Raw genomic sequence first — 19,332 nt, 5'->3', positions numbered from 1 at the left:
ACCGATAGGCGTGTTGTGGAGGTAGGGAAGAGCGATTGCCCACAAGAGCCTGCTACTCGTTGCTTCCTTCCCCCACGCACGTTTGTTGTGGATTGTTCTCTTTTATTCGGCACTTGAATCACAAGACACGCTGCTTGGGTCATGTTCTCCGTTCTACCGACAGTGGCTGCCGCGCCGACGGAGGCGACCCTGCGCTCGCTTGCCGGCTTTGCCAAGTCCGTTGCGGATGCTTTGCGTCCGTTCTTGGAGGTATCATCCTCACCCGCAGCCCCGGTGATGCCACCGTGCACGATTAAGAAGGTAGTGTCCTGCAAAACGGTCTACTCCGCCTTGCTCCGTAGTGATGGCGTGCTGCTACTTCTCTCAAATCCTGCTGCCAACGGAGCTGCCAGCGGCGCACACGTCTCTGTGCTGGAGAGTGGCGGTGAGGTTGTTGTTGATGTTGCAGCGGGGGCGTCGCATATTGTGTACTGCACTGCCTCCGGCGCTGCTTACAGCTGTGGCTACGACAACACGTACGGGCAGCTTGGGGACGGCTCTGTGTGGTCGTCCGACGATGCCTCTGACGGCCCTGTTGAGAAGCAGAACATTGACGGCGTGAGGGCACCAGTGCTGAGCGCACCCAGGCGGATTGACAGATTCGGAGAGGATGCGCTGGGGGACAGCGCGCACGGCAATCGCTGTAGCAGCGAGGACAAAGATGCGTCGCTGGGAAGTATGGTGAATTGCCGAGTGGCTATCGACTTGGCGCCCCTACCGTTATCCCTCGCTTCCTGCACCCGATCACCGGCTGCGACTGCAAAGGGCACGTCGGCTGGCGTCGTGGGTGCTTCGTGGCGGCGCGTCCCGCTTCCAGCTGACCGATGCATTGCACAGGTTGCGTGCGGGGCCCACCACACGCTGCTGCTCACCCAATCTGGTCGCTGCGTGTACGCGTGTGGCACAGGCGAGCATGGGCAGCTTGGTGGATTGCGTCCGGTGCTTGTGCAGCCCACCTTTCGCGCTATTCCACTGCTGTTTGGGATGCATATGGCGCAGGTGGCTGCCGCAGATGCCCATAGCTTTGTGCTGCTTCGCAATGGGTTACTTTACGCCTTTGGGGACAACACGTGTGGTCAGTTGGGTGTGGGACACACGAAGCGTATCAACCGTCCCACCTCGGTTCCACTGATTCACAGAGAAGGGCAGGAGGCATCTGGGGCGCACGACCACACCACAGCGACCACGAAGGGTCGCCGACAGCTAGACGCGAAGGCCTACGCGACGTTACGGGCGCCCTACGCCTCTACGGAGAGCACCTACTACCCCTTGCGAGTACCACGTCTGCAAGCCGATCCGAATCCTCGTGTCCTAACCGGCGACAAGGACCGTGACAACGGTGCAGCCTTCGCCGAAGCAACCAAGCACAGTGACCAGTACCATGAGTTCGAGGTGGCAGGCTTAAGCGTTAGGGTAGTGCGTGTCTATTGCTGTGTCTCGTGGACGCTACTGGAGACGACGAACCCTGGCGTGTGGCTTTCGTGCGGAACCCCACTGACGCGTGGCGTGAATCAGACTGATGTGGTCACGGCGACCGCGCGCATAGATGGGTGCGGGATGCTGGGTCGACCGCTTCTGCGCAACAAAGTCGAAGCCTATGTCTTTCAACCTGTTCACTGGACTGAGGCCCTGCTCAAGATGCGGCCGCACGTTGACACAGCCACTGCTGCCTTCGCCGCACCACTGGGATCGGTGCGAACTGAGCCTCAGTTTTTCACTGCCGGCCCCTTCGACAGCACTGAGGAGGGCACTTCTGATTCGCTGCAGCTCCCGGTCATACAGGCAAACCGCTGCCCACCGTTTTCCACCTCAGATGAAGGAAACTCTTCTCCGTGCATCCCCGTAGTCACCACTGCAGCGGCTGCGGGGTGTTGTAGCACCGTCGACAGTCGACTGAGCCACACCGTGCCGAGTTTGTGTCGCCCGACCAAGGATATAGAAAAGGGAATCTTGCGCGTCAGCGACACTATTGTCAGTGCATACCCAACATCGTTGCTCATGGCTCTCTTGAACGCTAATGCCGGAGACGTAGCTCGTGATGGTATTGTCACTAGCATGCTCATCCAGAGCGGGAGCCCAGCAGTTGCGGCGTTGGAGGTGCGGACGGACAATTTCTCTGGTGTGCGCACGGTGATGGGAAGTCCTGCCCCTGCTAGCCTGGGTGGGCCGCTGTCTGCGGGGTCAAGCGGGACCTCCGTGTTGCATGTGCGCTCCACTCATGGAGTTGTCATACCACTGCCCTCCTATGTCCTTGTGATGTAGTGTTTCCAGGCTGTCGATGCATTCCTGAGATCCCACGCGTTTCCATGTGTGTGTGTGTGTGTGTGTGTGTGTGGTGGGGGGGGCGAGTGAGAGCGAAAGGGCGGTGGCCAGTGCACGTACGTGCGTATGTCTGCACATACGGTGCCGTCCTCACACGCGATGTAAACCAGCCAGACAAAAACAAGCGCATGTATATCCGTTACTCAGTATTTTGTTCATCCCTTGATTGTCTTCCTCTGGGGGAGGAGGGGGGAGGGGCACAGAGGAAGGGAGATCAACAGGGCCAGCGATGGTGTAGTGCATCTTCTTTGTTGTCCTCTTCTCCCTTTTTTTTTAGTTTCTTTTTTGTTTGGATCGCGACTCGAACGTATGCACGTGTGTGCGTGTGCCTCACCCATTTGAAGGATGAGGGCGTCGTTGCTGCTGTGCCTCTCCAAGGCACAAAACTCAGAGCAAACAAATATATGCCAGCTCAAAAAGGAAAGGCTGTCACTGGCTGGTTTCTAGTCGTTGAGCCTGGAAGCGATACCCCTGACGCTGCCTCTATTAACAAGTGCTGCAATGCGACTGCGAGGAGAGGGGGGGGGGGCGACTGCTGTCTCTGCTCTCCGTCGCATACGTCACTAGTGAGCCCCAATGCAAATCGGCGGCGTCCATTTTGACCTATGGGAAGCGACCACTGCGTGCGCCACGTGATTCTCCTTCTTGCGTTACAATGCGAGAAAAGGCTACGTGACCCAAAGGCGTGCGGCATCGACCTCTCGTCACACCGCATCCCCCGTATTTCTGTTCACTGAGAGTAGAGAAGCGCAAGAGAGAGAGAGGATGTCGCTGCTCTCTCTCTCTCTTAACTGTGTGCGCATAAATGCCCAACTCTAAGTCTCTCTGCTTTCTCTTGTCACTACGCTTATGTTTTTCCCCTTTTCCCCACTGTACCCCGCTGCGCTGTTCACTATGTCCGTTGCCTCACTTCTCCCCTTTTCGCTCACTTACTCACGCTCATATCCAAACACCGTACCAACGCACTTGGCGTGGCTCTGTCCACACCAACTGCATCTGAAAATCGCTCTCTGTTTTGCTTCGCCCCTAAAACGGTACAGCAGCAGTAGTCGGCTGCGTCCACCTCCATCTCTGCATTTTTCTCCACTCTCCCCGAGTCTTTGGCCCCCCTCCCTCCCTTCTTGCTCTCTTGCCATCCTCCCTTTTCCTTGTTTTCTTGTATTTCCCTTCAGGTCTCTGTTGTTTGTGAGTCTGTGCTGGAGTGGCGACACCTCTCTCTCTACCTTTCCGCCATATCGCTTATTTGCTGTGGGAGGGTACACCCACAGCTTCGCATGGACATCATACTCAAACCTTTTCCACTCACGACTGCAGGTATTCGCGATGGCTTGTTTTGCACGACTCGGCCTGGCAACTGTTCTGGCGGCGGCGCTGATTGCGTGCGCCATCTCTAGTGTCTACGCACAGAGCACCATCAACAACGACAGTGCCGTAGCAGCGGAGGACATCCTGAAGGTGCTCCAGGTGCAGGTGCTACATCGCCACGGTGCCCGTGCCGGCCTGCCGCGCGAAAACACGACGAAGATTTGCACGGAGTCGCCCTGTGGGTACCTTTCGTGGGCGGGTGTTGAGATGCTGCTCAAAGTTGGCGGTTTTCTGCGATCCCGCTACAACTCCGATCCATCCGTGGTGAGCTCGCCGATGTTCGAGTCGCCGAACTACAACCTGGATGTGGCTTACAGCCGCTCCACCGATGTCCTGCGTACCCTGCAGAGCGCCGAGGCCTTCCTGCGCGGCTTCTTCCCCAATATGGACAGCCTCTACGCTGCTATTCACACCGTGCCGGAGTCGGCGGATGTACTGCTGAACAGCAACACGCAACCGTGGCTCAAGTTTTTCTACTCCAACAACAAGCGGCTTCTCCGCGAGGTATGCAACCCGAGGACAGATGAGCTTTTCCCCGACTGGAGGGAGATTACAAAGATTGGGGCAGAGATCTACCAGGAAGGGTTCTGCAGCGACTACGAGACTCGCTCCGACTGCGCGCGCACGCTCTTTGATATTGGTGCCGCGAAGAAGGCCGTTGGCGAGCTGTCCCAGTACCCGCTGCTGGAGGCGAACTTCGAGAAGCTGAAGAGCATCACAACTGTCCTGTTCGACTACGAGTACCACTACAACCACAGCGACCCGCTCATGTTCAAGCAAGGCGGCCGCGGCCAGCCGTTCGCTCAGCAGATGGTGACGAACATGGAAGGCGTGATGGCGGGATCGAACACGTACAGGCTCATGCACTACAGCGCTCACGACACCTCGCTGGGCCCAGTGTGGGGTACGCTCGGTGACCGCACCCCGGATGGTATGATGCCGCCTTTTGCCCAGGTCCTTGTGGCGGAGCTGCTGCAGAACACGACGACCGGCGCGCACTATGTTCGCATCCTGCGCGGCTGCCCTGGTCAGAGCCCTGACACGAAATTCGACTTTGCGTGGAATTCAGAGTGGCAGATGCAGTGTATGGACGCCCTCGGCATCGCCTACAAGGCGAAGGAGAACATTTGCCCGTTCGCCGACTTCAAGCGGTTCGTGAAGTGGTCGGAGCCGGCGGATGTGCGCGGCTACTGCTACCTTGACCAGGCCTCTATCGACATCGCGAACTGCCCCTCGGAAACGGTCGTCTACGGTACCCCCTCCAGTGTCCTGGTCCCCAGCACGTGCCAGTTCTACCGCTCTGCGTGCCCGCAGTTCGCTTGCGGGATGGGTTACACCCTTAACAGCGTGAGTATGCAGTGCGTCTGCTCCAAAGGCAGCTGCCTGGTCTCGAACACGACCTCAGGCGGTACGACCGGCAGAGAGAGCTACGCCGGTGCCGCCGTGAACACCGACGAGAAGGCAGTTACGCTGCACGACTCCAACGGCCTCAGCGCCGGCGCTGTCGCGAGCGTGTCACTGGCAGCCTTCTGCGTAGGAGCCATCATCGCCGTCGCCGCCACGGCCGCAGTATGCATGCACACAACGCGACGCTGGCACTATCAGTTTATGCACATGAGGTCGGCAGTGACGGAGAGAAATCAGCTCCGTGCTGAGCGGGAGGAGCCGACGAAGAACTTGGTGGAAGTCATCTAGGCGTGAGAGGAAGCCAATGAGGGTTCAGCCGGACCGGTGGCGACGGAATCAGGACCTCTTTTTGACGCTTCTCTGAGCGTCTTCCCTGCACCTGCGCGTACTCGACCGCGAGTATGCGCGTGTGACTGCCGACTGTGTTTTACTTTTTGCTTTGTTTTCTTTAGTTCGGTTGACACTTCTCTCCTTCATGCATGTATTTTTGTGGCTTCTTTTCGTGCCCCGCCCTCTTCTGTTTGTCTTTTTATCGTCACTGTGGCTCACTCTGTGTTGTCGCAGTTTCTGTGCATCTCCCACCGTTCTCACGCGCGCGCGTATGCACCTCCCTCGCTTCCTCTCCATTTCCTTGCTTTTTTTTCTTTTACCTATTCAGTTTGCTCCTTCACGTAAACTTCTGCAGGTTTGAAGAGCCGGAAAGAGGCAGGCGGCGTGATTTGCCTTGAGGGAGGTGAAAGTGCTCTACAGCGCTGCGTGGCACCGGGAGGCGTGAGGGAGAGGAGGTAATGTGCAACAGATGAGTGCCAAACGTGTGGGGGGGGGAACATAAATTTTTTTCCCTATTTTCCTATATATTTTTTTCTCGCCTTTGAGTGCCCGCTGTGCAGCGCGTTTCTTGGAAGAGCTCCCTTATTAATTTTTGCTTATATTGTTGACTACATGCCCACCACAGCAGCTCTCAATCCCCTTCCCTCCTCTCTTCATGGCTTTCCATCCTCCACAGTCGTCACTCTGCCTAAGATCAGAAGTGTTCATTCATGTGTACAGAGGAAGGGAGGAGAGGGCGGGCTAGTGCGTTATGGGTTTAAATCGCAGTGTAGTGCGGGCCACTGTTCTCGTCGCTCTCCTTCTCTCGAATATACGCGTGAGTTTGTGTGTGTGTGCCTCCCCTGCGTTCATTTCTTTTTTCGTTCGTGCGTGTGTGTGAGGTGCGCCTATGGGTCGTTGATCATTTTCTCTATTTTACTGACTTGAACGGAGCGAAGGGTTTCTGGGGGAGTGAGTGGAGAGGTGGAGAAGGAGATGCAGACGGTCTCACCACGCCATTGGAGACTATCGGAGAAAAAAAAGTAGCGGCACTCCTGTCACTGGATCGTGCGTGTGTACGGAAGTCTCTGTCTTCCCCCTTCGGCGTACCAGCTGCACCAGCGTTGCTGTTTCCCTTTTTCTTTCTTTTCCCCTTCTCCTTTTTCTCCGCCTTTCCTCATCGAACAACTGAGGCGAAGTTGTCGATTAACACTTTAAGCCTCTTTTTTTTGTTTCTCGTTTTGGTTGCTCTTTCTCCCCCTTTAACAACCTTTTCCCATTTGTTCTCTTCTTACCCGATGATGCGCGGATTTCCACTGCCACACGTGCAAACAGCTGGACAAGCAGTGTGTAACCCCCCCCTCCCCCCCAAAAAAAAAAAAGTGGAAAGGCAGGAAGGCTTCACGTCACGCATTAGTCAAGTTAGCGTTATTATCTCTATACATGGCCCTCTTACTGACTTAGCATACCCCTCATACAAACACCCCTTCCCATGCGGCGCTGAAACACGCGGTGGAAGGAAGAGCAGACAGTGAAAGAGAAACGCAAGAAAAAGAGAGGTGCGCCGTATTCTTCCCCCCTTTTTTTTTCCATTGCCAATGTATTCATTCTTGTTTCCACTCTTACGAGATTCCACACTTCTACACATCATCACCATCACCATCACCTCTTCCCTTTTATTTTTCCTTTCCTCCTTCTCTTCCTATCGATCACCGTAGCGCTGGCAGAGAGACGTATGCAAGTGAATGACAAACCAAACAGAAGGGTGGAGGGGGAGAGAGTCCACAATAAGATCGTCGTGCCTTTTTTTCGTGCTGTTGTTGTGGTGGCTGTTCCGCTGGTTTCTTCTCTGGCGTCCCTCTCTGTTCTTCCTTGAGCTTTCTCTGTTCCTTTTCTCGCGTCGACCTCTTTGTCAGCTAATCTGGGCCGCTATTCCTCTTTCCCATGGACCTCTCATACAAGGACAATGTGTGCGACTCGCTTCTGCGCTTGTGTGAGATGGTGCACGCACATTCTTCTCTCTTCTCTCTTCTGTCTATTCATCTGTCTACTCTCTTTCAATGGATGCACGTTGTTATTGATCACCTACGCTGACACAGACCCTGCGCCGCCTTTGTTTTTCAAATTGCTCTCCCTTTTTTTCTCAATCTCTCCCGCCCACAGGACCCCTCTTGCTCACGCCTGCACACAGACCTACGGGACAAGACAAGGGTACTTTGAAAAGAAGACAATTTGCCCTCCCTCGCTCTTTTTCTCGTGACCTGACCTTTCCATGTGCAAAAGAGTACCACAGAGGAGGGACGTCTGAGGGAGGCGAGCAAGTGCGGTGTGGTACTTCCAGATGGGTCGGCATAGAATGAAAGAGCACCATTGCATCTTTACCTCGTTATATATATATATATTTTTTTTTTTCGCTTAGCTCGTCGCCCTCGCGCTTGCGCAGTAAATAAAATGAAACCACAGCGGCTTGGGTGAAGCGAAGGCACTCCTCAGCATTTAGATCGAATCTGACAGGTACTGCATCGAAAATGAGAAGAAACAAACAAATAAACAAACAGACAAAAAAAGAACAGCATGAAGGAGAGAGTACCCGCTGCCGCGCACACCTTCTATGTGGCGCCGCGACTCTTAGTGGCAGCGGAACCAGGCACGGCCACTGTCGCCACCCTCCTCTTAGCGCCCCGTCCTTCATGCGGACCCTTTAATTTTGCACAAACTGGGAGGGGGGTGGGGGACGAGAAGGAAGGGTCGTAGAGACGGAACTTCTGCTGCTCCCCCTTCCCTTTTCGCTGTGTGTGCTCGCTCGTGATGATGCTAACTTCTTCACCCCCAAACTCTTTCCTGCCGCCATCTTCCTCGCCGTCCTCGAGCACATCTTCTGATTTCTCCAGTCTGACATTGACCGAATCGGAAGGCGTTGTTTTTCCTCCGCTGCTTGCAGTTTTTTCTTTCTTTCAAATCCCTTGCTTTGCTCTTCCCTTTGGTGCACATCACCTTTTCCCCTCTTCCCTCTTTTTCACGTGGCTCCTTCATTTCACTCCCGAGTAACAGCACTTTTCACGGCTCTGCGCTTGCCATTTCCGAGTGCAAGAAACAGCAACACCAACACGAGGAAAGGAAATCGGCGTGCGCTTGCGATGACACTGATGAACGTATGTGTCTACGGCCTCTCCAGCCAGATGCTGGAGGCTTTCTTTGTGCGAGAGTGCGCTCGAAGCGCGCATCCGCTCGTGGCTTCCTCCGCCTCGGAGCTGCGCTTTGGTCTTGTGGCCGCAGGGGAAAGTATGGGGGCATGGGGCATGGCGTGGCCTGTGGCGCTCGAGTGGTGCCAGTGCCAGCGTACCCCATGCATACACGTTCCTTACCTCTCGTACCACCCCCACCACTGCGAGGGCGGTCGACAGTCTTCCGTGGAGCATTACGTGGCTCAGGTGCGTTTTACAAGTCAGGAGATGAACAGGTTACGTGATCAGCAGTCTGACGCAGAGCACCTTTCCATGCCGTGCCGGCTGGTCATTCTAGAGGAGGCATTCCTTCGCGCATCGTGCGCCCCCGAGTCGAGCATCTGTGTCGCCCCTGGCACTGTGATTGCCGGGGTTGATCAGCGGTACAGCCAGCCTTCCTCTCTCTGCATCACACCATTTGAACCCAAAAAGAATGTGTTCATGGAGTGCGACGGAGAGGCACCACAGTGGCTGGCGGTACTGGATGTGCGTCAGTGCCACGATGGCAGCGACATAGAGGACGGTGATCCGCTTGGTTGCATTGGAAGGAATGGCGCTGCTACAGCGCCCGTCTGCTTCGGTTCCACTGGTGAGCAGTTTGCCTTTCTCTACAACTTGCCTGCGCTGCCGCGACGCACCTTTGCCCCTGTGCTCAAGACGGTATCCTCTGGGATGAATTTTCCGGCATCCGAAGAGGACGCAGACGTTCGCGTCGGCTCACCAAACGGCAGCATCCCACCTTTCTGCGAATGCCTTCCTGACAGTGGTAAGCGTGCAGCCGCCGATACCCCAGGGCCGTTGCTCTCTCTCACCTTCTACGCCAACGATCCTACCCAGCCGTTCGACCAGGCCGCGTGGGAGTCGAGGTTGACGTCGCATCAGAGCGAGGTGATGCGTCGGCGCATGCGCGAGACTACCGACGGAGTTCCGTCGACCACCGTCTGCCACGTCACCGACGTGCGACCGGTTCCGGTGGAGGGCAGCTGCTGGTGTCGCTTTCATCTGCCTATGCCTGTGCCATCGAAGCGGCAGCTACGTCAGGTGCACATGAAGCGTGTGGCTGCGGCCGCGTCAGGCAACAGTGACCAGGACAACTACAGCACAGCGAGCCCGCCAGGGTCTTCAACATCGTCGGTATCCACGATAAGTTCCCCCCACAGTGGCTGCTACCACAGTCACGTGGAGAGCTCACGGCGCTCTGCACGTGATGGGGAAACACGGCCGTCTGCTGGTTTCCTGGCCAAGGGCTGGTGTGTGCGACCATTGCAGACAATCAAGCCCGTTCTGCCGCTGACGGGCTTAGCGGACAGCAGTGGAAGAGCGCCGCTCATGGCGGCGCGTACGCAGCATGCGTGGACGTGTCTCCTCAACCTTCACGAGCTGGAGGAATTTGCGATCGAGGTGACTGTCAAGGTGCCGTACATCGCGGATGGCACGGTGCTTTCCCTCCAAGGCAATACCGTACTCTTCTCCGGCATGCTGCATTCCAGCACGAGCGGCACCGTGCTCTTGCCAGTCTACTGCCCTGCGCCCGCGGGTGCGCCGGAAGGCGTCGCGTCGCTGTGGATGAAGCTGTACGTGCAGTACCTGTTGACGTTTCCATTGGAGGGGTGTGGGCAACGCGGGCCGCTGGAGATTGTGCGGTCCCTGGAGTCGCTTGCGTGGCTCACTGTCTCCACCTTGATTGGACACCGCGGGTTGGGCAAGACATACACACGCTCGTCCTCCCCCCGCAGAGGCGCGCCACTCGTCATAAAATGCAGCGAGAACACCATACCATCATTCCAAGCCGCGCACGCCCGCAAGTGCAATATGATCGAATTTGACGTCATGCTCTCCGAGGACCGCGTGCCGGTTGTGATTCACGACCCGCTGATTGAGCTGATGGCGCTGAAGCGAGAGGGTGTACGGGCGTGTCCGGATAAGGCTGAGTACACATCAGTGCGCGCTGCGGTGCACAGGTTGAACTATACGCGGCTGCGTGGCCTGCATGTGCAGTGCTGCAAGCCTCTTGACCGCGTGTTCGCCACCAAAGACCTGCTGGTACAACATTGGGATACTCTGATAGCGTGGGCGCGCAATTGTCAGCCCAAGCTGCTGAAGGGCTCGTCGTCGTCGCAGAACAGCGTATGCAATTGCAGCTCAGTGCGGACCGTTGAGAGCTCGGTGATGCGAATGGAGGACTTTCCGAACGGTGTGCCGTCGCTCCGGGAAGTGCTGGAGCAGACGCCACCATCTCTGAGCTTCAACATAGAGGTGAAATACCCTTTCCAACCGCTCGTCGACTCGAACCTCTTTCTACAGAGTGACGCGTTCGAGGTGAACGGGTTTGTGGACGAAATCCTGCGAGTCGTCTTTGAATTTTCGGACGACGGGCGCAATATCGTTTTCAGCAGTTTCGACCCCAACGTGTGCCTTGCGCTGGCCCTGAAGCAGAGTCGCTACGATGTCTTCTTCCTCAGTGATACGAAGGAGATGCGTGACTTGAAGGACTACCGTTCCTTCTACGTGGAGGGCGCCATCCAGTTCGCCGCTGCGCAGCACCTCGCGGGTGTTTCGATGAACGCAGGGACGCTTCTCTCACCAGAGGATGAGGTGGTGCTGCCAAATATTCCTGAGGTGCCACTGCACGGTTCGGCCGAACGAGGCCCCGTGATAGCAGATCTGTTCCATGCTGATGATCCGCAGCATGCTCCACCCACCGTGCCGCCGTCCTTCGGTGCGTATGGACGCGCCATGATCGCCGAGATGCATCACCGAAACCTGAAAGTGTGGACGTGGGGCGATATGAACAGCTACCTCTACTTTGCCTACGTGCAGGCGACCAAGATGCGGGTCGATGGTGTAATTGGGGATCGCATGCCCGTGCTCCCCTCTCTAAAACAATGTGGACAACATTCAACCCTCGACATGAAGCCTTCAGACGAAGAGCGTGTTGAGATGGAGAAGCTCGGAAGTGATCACTGACAGTGCTCTCCTTTGACTGCCTTCTCTCCACTTTCCTTTGCCAGAGACGTCCATGCGCGTTTCTCATCGCGAAGAGTTCTCCGAGAGGCACATTTCCCAAGACGTGTGTGTGTGTGTGTAGGGGGGGGGGGAGTGTGTGTGTGTGTGTGTGTGTGTGTGTGTGTGTGTGTGTGTGTGTGTGTAGGGGGGGGGGGAGTGTGTTGGAGGTGAGAAGCCACTTTTTTGTATTGCGTCCCCTTCAGTTCTTTTTGCGCGCGGTCTCTCTCTCTCTCTATTGCACATCTGCGTAGTTCTTCGCTTGCGCATGCTGCACGGTTACAGTTAGTACATAGACGTGATGCCTTACCAACCATTTGGCGTCTGTGCGCGCAGACACGGGCGTGTTCTTATGAGGACACCGCCGTTGGAGCTCAAACCCTTGCTGACATGTGTGCTGAGATATGGAAGGAAAGGGGGTAGACCTTTTTTTCTTGTTTGCGATCATTGTGCTTTCCTTGCTATGCCTTCACCACCCCAACGTGCTCTTTTTGAACATTAAAGTGCTTCTTTCCGGTTACCCACTTCGTTGCACAGGTGAACCGAAACCCGAAGATACCCACACACAGACGCGCACACAGTAGCTGCAGGGGTCAGAAACCGAAGGTCTAAACAACAAATTAACAGCGGAGTGGGACCAAATGCACACATCGTATGGGTGATGCTCACAGCACACGTGCGAGCAAGGCGCGCTCCCCAGTGACCACTGTCATGCACCCTCATGGTTCTCTTTCTATGCGAAGTCCAGTCACGCCTCTTCTATACGTGCATACGATTCATTATTTTTTTGTTTTATTCCGCCATTCTTTTTTTTTTTTATCCGAAACGTTGCGACGAGAATGAATGAGCGAAGGATTGACTGAAGAAGCGATATGATGACGAGGAGTGAGTCAACGTACTCTGCACTATACGAAAGATATGCTTCACCAACCATTTTGCTTGTCGCTCAATTTTTGTTCTACTGATTTCAGATCCAGAGGAATTCAGCCACGATGTGCGTTTTATTCTTTCCCCAATCCACCCCTTTGATTACCCGCCACGGCAGGTATCCTTGGATGACGGATAAAAGGAAGACTTGTAGGTCAACCTCTTCGTGCATAGTATTACCCGATGGTAACTTCAATATAGCAAAATCCTCACGGATAGCCTTGCTAGCGCTAGGTGGTATCGAGAGCGCGAGCGGGGAGGGTTACCAAATCGGTATGCTCTTCCACGGAAATAGGGAACGTGCCTGCTCCGAGGACTTGGGAAGCATGAAGTGGAGTGTGCCCTGACTATCAGTTGAAATCAATTCTGTCTTCCTCTTTTTATTCGTTTTGTGGGTGTATCCACCCTTTTGGCTTCTTTGCCACCTGCGTTCCTGGTGACGGTGGAGGGATAGGCCACCTTGGCATGGTATTCAGAGTCCAGTCCCCCCTCTATGGGGAAGCCAGGTAGCCCCTACTTCTGGCAATGAGACGAATCACTTCTGGCGGTGACAGGGTCAGGGACTTGCCACGTAGGGGGTGTCAGAGCGATTTGTTGCCACTGATGTGGGCGGTGAGGTCCTGGGCGGCGTGGCGGCGGGGGAGACCTGCAACAGGAAACATGCTTGCACCACCCATAACATAGGATGGGCAGAATGTCAGCGCAACTCGAACGTATCCCACCCTGCCCTCACTGCCTACTAGTGAGGAGTCTGAGCCACCCCGAGGGATGCACCCGGTGGGCGACCGGCATGATGGACGCGGCGGTGAGGCGACTTGCGGAGCGAGGGTAGGCAGAGTTTGAGGCAAGGGCCGTGCTCCGGTGCCGGGGCCAGCATTGGTGTAGCACGTGTCTGCCTCTGCCTCACACCATGCGATGGGTGTCTGGCAGGCCGGGTAGAGTGGTGATTTGCTCATGTTCTACGCCAGGGAATGAACACGTTGGGAGAAAGGTATACGTACGTCTGATGCCCCTACGTAGGTGTGTAGGGGGGGGGTCTAGGCGCACATCTGTATGGATTGCCCCCTCTGTCGTGTGTGTGTCAAGATGCACTGCGTGCCTTTTCAGTGGCACTAGTAACCCTTGTATGCGCTACCTTTCTCTCTCCGTTTCTCCCACATCTTCTCCGTTCCTCCTCTACTGCTCTATCACGCGCGCTTCCCTCACCCCCCCTGCTCAACCCCACATGCTCTTTTTTTTCTGCTAGAGAGAGGGCGCCACCAGTAGCGCAAGAGCTAAAGGAAACGCCAACGCGCAAGATCGCAGAGGCAGACAACGCCTACGCATAAGTGTCCTCCCTATACACCACCAGGTATCCCTGCACCTTTGGCACCAGCACACCCATTTCATTCTCCCCCTCTCTACCCGCCCATCCCAACCTTCTCTGCTGCAGCGCACGCAATGTCGTGTGATCTCAATAACCCAACGGTGGGCGCCATGACCGCCGCTGCAGCACCAAAGCGGATGACGCTCAAGGAAGCAATCGACCAGGACGGGGTGCCGACCACGCCTAGCTTGAAGCAGCGGCGGCTGATGGACATTCACGTCACAGCGTACCCGGGTTTAATTAACGAGCGCATGCTTCCAAAGCATAACACCGCTGTCAATGACTTCTCCTCGATTGATCCACTGCAGTACCGCAAGGCACACACGGTGCACAGCAACAACGTCACCAGCCACAGCAAAAAGGAGGAAAACGTGCTGGGCATGCTCACCACCAACCAGTTCGCCAACCGCATGACCCTCCTCGGCATGCAGCTTCGGGAGGAGCGGGCGAAGAACCCTAAGGATGCGCTGACGATCAGCAAACTAGCGCCACGTGGCTACCACAGCCGCTTTCTCGCCCCGAGCTTCGACGAGCGGTCCACCTATCGGTGGGACTACTGCCAGTGGGAGCCGGACAGCTTCCACGACACGGTGCGCCGCGAGCGTCTCGCCACGTACCGCGATGAGTGGACTGAAAACGAGAAGGCGGATGTGACCATGTCCATGAAGGTTCCTTACTTGACAATGGCGGTGTCCTCGGAGCAACTCAAGGACAAGGCTACGATCTACCGCAAGGACTTCATGGAAGACGCGACCCAAGCCGAGTACCGCTCGCTGTCCTACAAGACCAACCTCGGAGACCTCGGTACCTCGTATGCTTACTCCGCCTACTCCGTCGACGACCCGCGCCGAAAGATATGCTTTGATGCGTCCATCGCCGCCTTCAAGACGCCACACAGTGTGTTGGAAAAGACATTCAGTCCGCGCAGCTCCTTCCTTGAGAAGAGCGCGTCAGCCAAGCAGAAGTCCTCAGCACGTGAGGAGCTGGACCACCTGCGTACGATGCGGCGGGAGATGACACGCCTGTCCGCAGCGAAACACACCGCCGCTGAGTTGACCAACCGCGAAACGGCAACGAAACCAGTGGTGATTCCCGGCATCAAGGGCTCTGGCTACCGTCGCGCGCCAAAGGGCAACGACTCGTACGTGTATCTTCCACGTGATCACTTCTCCTACCAACATGTGGACAATTTCTAAGCCGTCATCATCGTCTGTCTCTCCGCTTTCGTCGACTGTGTGCGGGTATGGGTGCAAGTTGTCGCTTTCTTTTTTTGTTCAGATGTACAAGACCCTTTGCTTCACACTGCACGTGGGCACTGTGCTGAGGCCAACACAGACACGCACGCACAACAGTGAGAAAGACGGAGAGCGAGAAAAAGAGCGAATAGGAACACATGTACTACTCTCCCTTTCTCGGTGTGAAAGCAACAGTGTGAACAGCGCACCATCTCTCCCCACCGCTCCTCTCAACTCTCTCCTCGACCGGTGCGTACCTGATTAAACTGTCTGCGTGCTCATCTCTTTCCTTCGTTCTCTCCCACTACTCTCTGTATTCGTGAGTGGGCGGAAGGCGATGTGAGCAGCAGTTGGCGAATACGCAATAGAAAAAGGATGTGTTGTTGTGTTGATCTTCTGGGGGTCGCGTGTGCTTTTGTATTCCCCCCTCCCTACCACGCCTCTTTTGTCATCTCTGTTGTTTCGCTTTTTGTACGTAGAGCCGGCCTCACGTCACTCAGCCATCCATGTGGCTCTTTCGGGTTGCCCCTCGCTGCCTCGCTCTGGCTGAAGCAAAATATCCACAAAAAAAGAAAATAGTGGGCAGAAATCAGATTGCCCTGTGGAATGCGCACATACACCCTCGCGCTGGAAGAGAAGACGTACGCTTTATCCTTGTGGTGGATGACTGCAAACATCTTTTCTACAACAGCCTTTGCTGTCTTGTGTGTTCACATCACCGCCTGTCACTTCGCTGTCATGACGAGCACATCGATTCTGGCCCGTCTCCGATGCAGACGTGGCAGCACTCCGTCTTGCAAGATTAACCGCCCATCCACCACCACTACTGCCGCCTCTTTCGCGCTCCACCTCGCTGTCGAGCTTCTTCGTGCCTTTCTCCTTATTCAAAGAGAGCAGTCGAGGACACTAGTCGTGCACCAACGATCCACATAACGAAACAAAAAAAAGAAAAAGAAACGCACGCCGTGCTTTCGAGTGAGCCATCGATGCTCCTGTACCCCGTCTGCCTCGGCCTTCCTCCCCCCCTCTTCTAGCTAGTAGTACACAATGAGCTCTCCGAAGATGCAACGAGATGCAGCTTCGCTGATACCTCTCTCCCAACTCCTCGCCGCCGACTCCGTCTCTGGCGTGCTGGCGTATCTCGTGCAAGACACCATCGTCGATGACCCCGATGCACGGTTGCAGGCACTCAGTGCGGTGTTTGCTCACATTAGCATGCCGCCAAACAGAGAGTGTGCTGTTTCTGCAAGTGCCCTCGGCGCTGATGGTACCAGCCCCTCTTCCTCCACGTGCGTGTGCATGCATGGCGCAAGGTGGAAGTGGGCGGATGTTGTTATGCGCGGGGTAACTGACCCGTGGTCACGCATCCGATCTCTGGCTGCACCAGTGATGGCAGACCTTCTCGACGCGGAGGTCGACCTGGTGCTGCAGCGCCAGGGTAGTAGAGCCAGTGCCCACTTCAGCCCGTCCAACAGTACCCCACGCTCCTCCTCGGTCACGACGACGACGCCGGAGAGCGTGTCGGCGCCGCTGGACTACGTGTGGAACCAGTGGCGAGGCATGTCACTCTGGTATGAGCAGGACGGCATTGTACGTCTGCTGGTGAAACTGTACAGCCGCAGCGGCACCCCTGCCGGGAACGCCCTCCGCACAGACGAGGCGGGTCTGCGCTGCTTGCTCTTCAACGTCATCTTTCCTGCGCTGCGTAACCCACAGCTGCCTGTGCGGGAGTCTGCAGCGCTTCTGCTGGGCATTCTCGTTGATCAGCGGAGTCCCACCTCCCTATCCCCGGCCATTGCTTCCTTCGCCGTAGACCACGTGTGTCGTAGTATAATGCAGGTGTCTTCGCCAGTCCGCAGCCACTCACCCGCTAGCTCAGTTCCCCTGGAGGAGACGCGCGTCTTGGAGGGCAACTTGCTTGCTCTGAACGAGTTGGTGGGTGCCGACGTGATCCGTGTGGAAGACGTCGGTATGATGCCGCTTCTGCTGCGGCTTTCGAGCTACCCGGCTGCGAGTGTGCGCCAATACGTGGCGCAGATTCTGCGGCCGCCCTCTCCGTGTGTATTTACCTACCTCATGCAGCGGTTGTGCGAGCACCAAAACTGCATGCCGCAGCACGCAGAAGGCGACGGAGACAGCAGTAGCAGTGTCTCAGGCGGTGGCGACGGCAAGAACGAGGACAACGATGGGCTCAGCTGGCAACGTCTCGAGACGTTGATGATGGCCCTGCAGCAGCATCTTCTGTACCTGCATGCCATGCCGGCAACGATGCAAGACTTGTTTCACCTGATCCCCAATACAGAAGGCATCCTAACCCCCGTCGTCTTCGCGACGTCGTTATCGGTGGTGTTTCAGGCGACGCACTCGCCACGCTTCGAGGTGGCGCGGATGGGGCTACAGTTGTTCCCTTTGCTGCTGCAGCTCTTCCTCCGCTTCTGCCCACCCGTTGCACTGTCGGGTGTCTGCGAGGCGTGCTGCGGCCCTGATGGCTGCGTGCAGGCGGAGCTGAATCGACTCGCCGCGTGCGGGGACGTCGAGACCTTGTCAAAGGCGCAAGCGTACGTGGCCACGTTTGTGGTGCCGGCGATGTGGTGGTTTCTGACGATCCGTCGATTGGTGGCGGAGGTGAAGGAGAAGATGCCGCCATCGCCGACGACCATGGCATCGGGCGAGACGCGCGCGCAGGTAGAGAATGTAGTGCGACCATACGCAACCCTGGAGCAGGTCCGGTTCGCGTCGCAGGCACACCTTAGCAAAGAGGCGAGCAGCAGCGCGGCGCCGCCGCAAACGGCGGCGACGTGTGCGCTGCTACCTCTGGCGACGTACTTTGTGACGGTGATGGACCCGGAGGAGTGGCACCGGTGTGTCAATGAGCTGCTGGAGCCAAGCTGGTGGGCTGGACTTCTGGCGGACCCGGCACGGCGGGAGCAGGCACGTGTCGGGCCAGACTTTGTGCGCGCGGTACACCGGTGCGGCACGAGTGATGAGATGCAGCGCGTCGTCGAGCTTGTGCCGACGCTCACAGCGGCCTTGGCCGACGCGCCGACGCATGAACAGTGCCTCCTCATAGCAATGATCCGGGTGGCAGTGGAGATGCGCACAGCTAGCACCGTCGCGATGGAGGAGCAGGCGCTGTCATTTCTCTACCGCGAGGCGTACGCGGCGCCGGCGCTCGCCGAGGGCGGCGACGCGGTGCCACTTGGCCACGTGTGGCTGAAGCACTTTATGCCGACGCACGAGGCCATCCCGACAGCGGTACTGTGGGGTGAGCCAGTGAAAGCGAGAAGCGAGTCGATCACCCTTGCCGAAAGCGACTCAGTCGTCTTCGAGGCCATCGAGAAGAGCTGCTACCAGGAGCTCTACACGTCCCCTCGGACAGAACCGGTGGTGCTGCGCGAGCTACAAGCACTCATCATGAGCCTGTCGCGCCCGAGCATGAGCAAGCCGAGCAGGACCCACCTCCATTGGTACGCCGCTGCGCTCGCCGCGGTCTTTGGGCGACTGGAGAAGGTGTGCCCGCAGTGGCGGGAGACGGCCGCCGCTCCAACGGCGCGTGCGACGGCAGACGCCAGCGGCTGTGAAGACTGGGACGACGACGACGACGGCGGCGCCGTGCAGGGCATCTACGTGGCTGAGGAGGTGCGGAACGCCAGGGCGGTGGTGTCAGTGCTGCGCGAGCGCGCGGCGGCGTGGATGGAGACACGCCACGTGGCGGCTGTGGAAGACCGCTTCCGCACCGATCTCACCGTCCTCGCGGCCGTGTGAGAGCGCCAAGGAAGGCGGGCTTCGTCGACGCGATGTGGCTGTTGTTTGATCGACGTCAGATGAGGGTATTTACCCGCCGCGATGGCGACCACCACCCCGCACCCTCGCCTACACAAACGGATATACCCGCGAGGACCGTAGCACCTCGAAGCGCAGTTGGTCTAGTGGTAGAATTCTCGCCTGCCACGCGGGAGGCCCGGGTTCGATTCCCGGACTGCGCACGCCTTTTTGCAGGCGGCGCCCGACCCGAGTACGGGTGGGGAAAACCCGGCTTGCTGCACATCGGCTGCTTAGCTCAATGGCAGAGCGCCGTCCTAGTAAGACGGAGGTCAGGGGTTCGATCCCCCTAGCGGCCTTTCCGACGTCAAAA

The 19,332-nt window shown here is 57.0% G+C and overlaps 5 protein-coding genes and 1 non-coding gene across 6 annotated transcripts; all 6 read left to right on the top strand.

Moving 5' to 3' along the window:
• Positions 1-141: 141 nt before the first annotated feature.
• Positions 142-2,301, top strand: LBRM_35_2810 (cyclin-e binding protein 1-like protein; the record flags this gene model as incomplete). Its single annotated transcript, XM_001568851.1, has 1 exon — positions 142-2,301. The coding sequence occupies one exon, from the start codon at positions 142-144 to the stop codon at positions 2,299-2,301; it is 2,160 nt and encodes a 719-aa protein (XP_001568901.1).
• A 1,383-nt stretch (positions 2,302-3,684) lies between these two features.
• LBRM_35_2800 (putative membrane-bound acid phosphatase 2) lies at positions 3,685-5,421 on the top strand (the record flags this gene model as incomplete). The annotated part of the gene is made up of 1 exon (XM_001568850.1): positions 3,685-5,421. The coding sequence occupies one exon, from the start codon at positions 3,685-3,687 to the stop codon at positions 5,419-5,421; it is 1,737 nt and encodes a 578-aa protein (XP_001568900.1).
• Positions 5,422-8,579: 3,158 nt separating this feature from the next.
• LBRM_35_2790 (related to multifunctional cyclin-dependent kinase pho85-like protein) lies at positions 8,580-11,633 on the top strand (the record flags this gene model as incomplete). Its single annotated transcript, XM_001568849.1, has 1 exon — positions 8,580-11,633. The coding sequence occupies one exon, from the start codon at positions 8,580-8,582 to the stop codon at positions 11,631-11,633; it is 3,054 nt and encodes a 1,017-aa protein (XP_001568899.1).
• A 2,403-nt stretch (positions 11,634-14,036) lies between these two features.
• Positions 14,037-15,158, top strand: LBRM_35_2780 (conserved hypothetical protein; the record flags this gene model as incomplete). Its single annotated transcript, XM_001568848.1, has 1 exon — positions 14,037-15,158. The coding sequence occupies one exon, from the start codon at positions 14,037-14,039 to the stop codon at positions 15,156-15,158; it is 1,122 nt and encodes a 373-aa protein (XP_001568898.1).
• A 1,086-nt stretch (positions 15,159-16,244) lies between these two features.
• On the top strand, positions 16,245-18,962 carry LBRM_35_2770 (conserved hypothetical protein; the record flags this gene model as incomplete). The annotated part of the gene is made up of 1 exon (XM_001568847.2): positions 16,245-18,962. The coding sequence occupies one exon, from the start codon at positions 16,245-16,247 to the stop codon at positions 18,960-18,962; it is 2,718 nt and encodes a 905-aa protein (XP_001568897.2).
• Positions 18,832-19,247, top strand: LBRM_35_tRNA2. Its single transcript has one exon. It is a non-coding gene; the product is annotated as a tRNA-Gly (tRNA).
• The last annotated feature ends 85 nt before the right edge of the window (positions 19,248-19,332 follow it).

This window comes from Leishmania braziliensis, chromosome 36, assembly GCF_000002845.2.
Source record: "Leishmania braziliensis MHOM/BR/75/M2904 complete genome, chromosome 36".
NCBI lineage: Eukaryota > Euglenozoa > Kinetoplastea > Trypanosomatida > Trypanosomatidae > Leishmania > Leishmania braziliensis.
The sequence above is the reverse complement of the archived record's forward strand: the minus strand, read 5'-3'. Positions and strand labels throughout refer to the sequence as shown.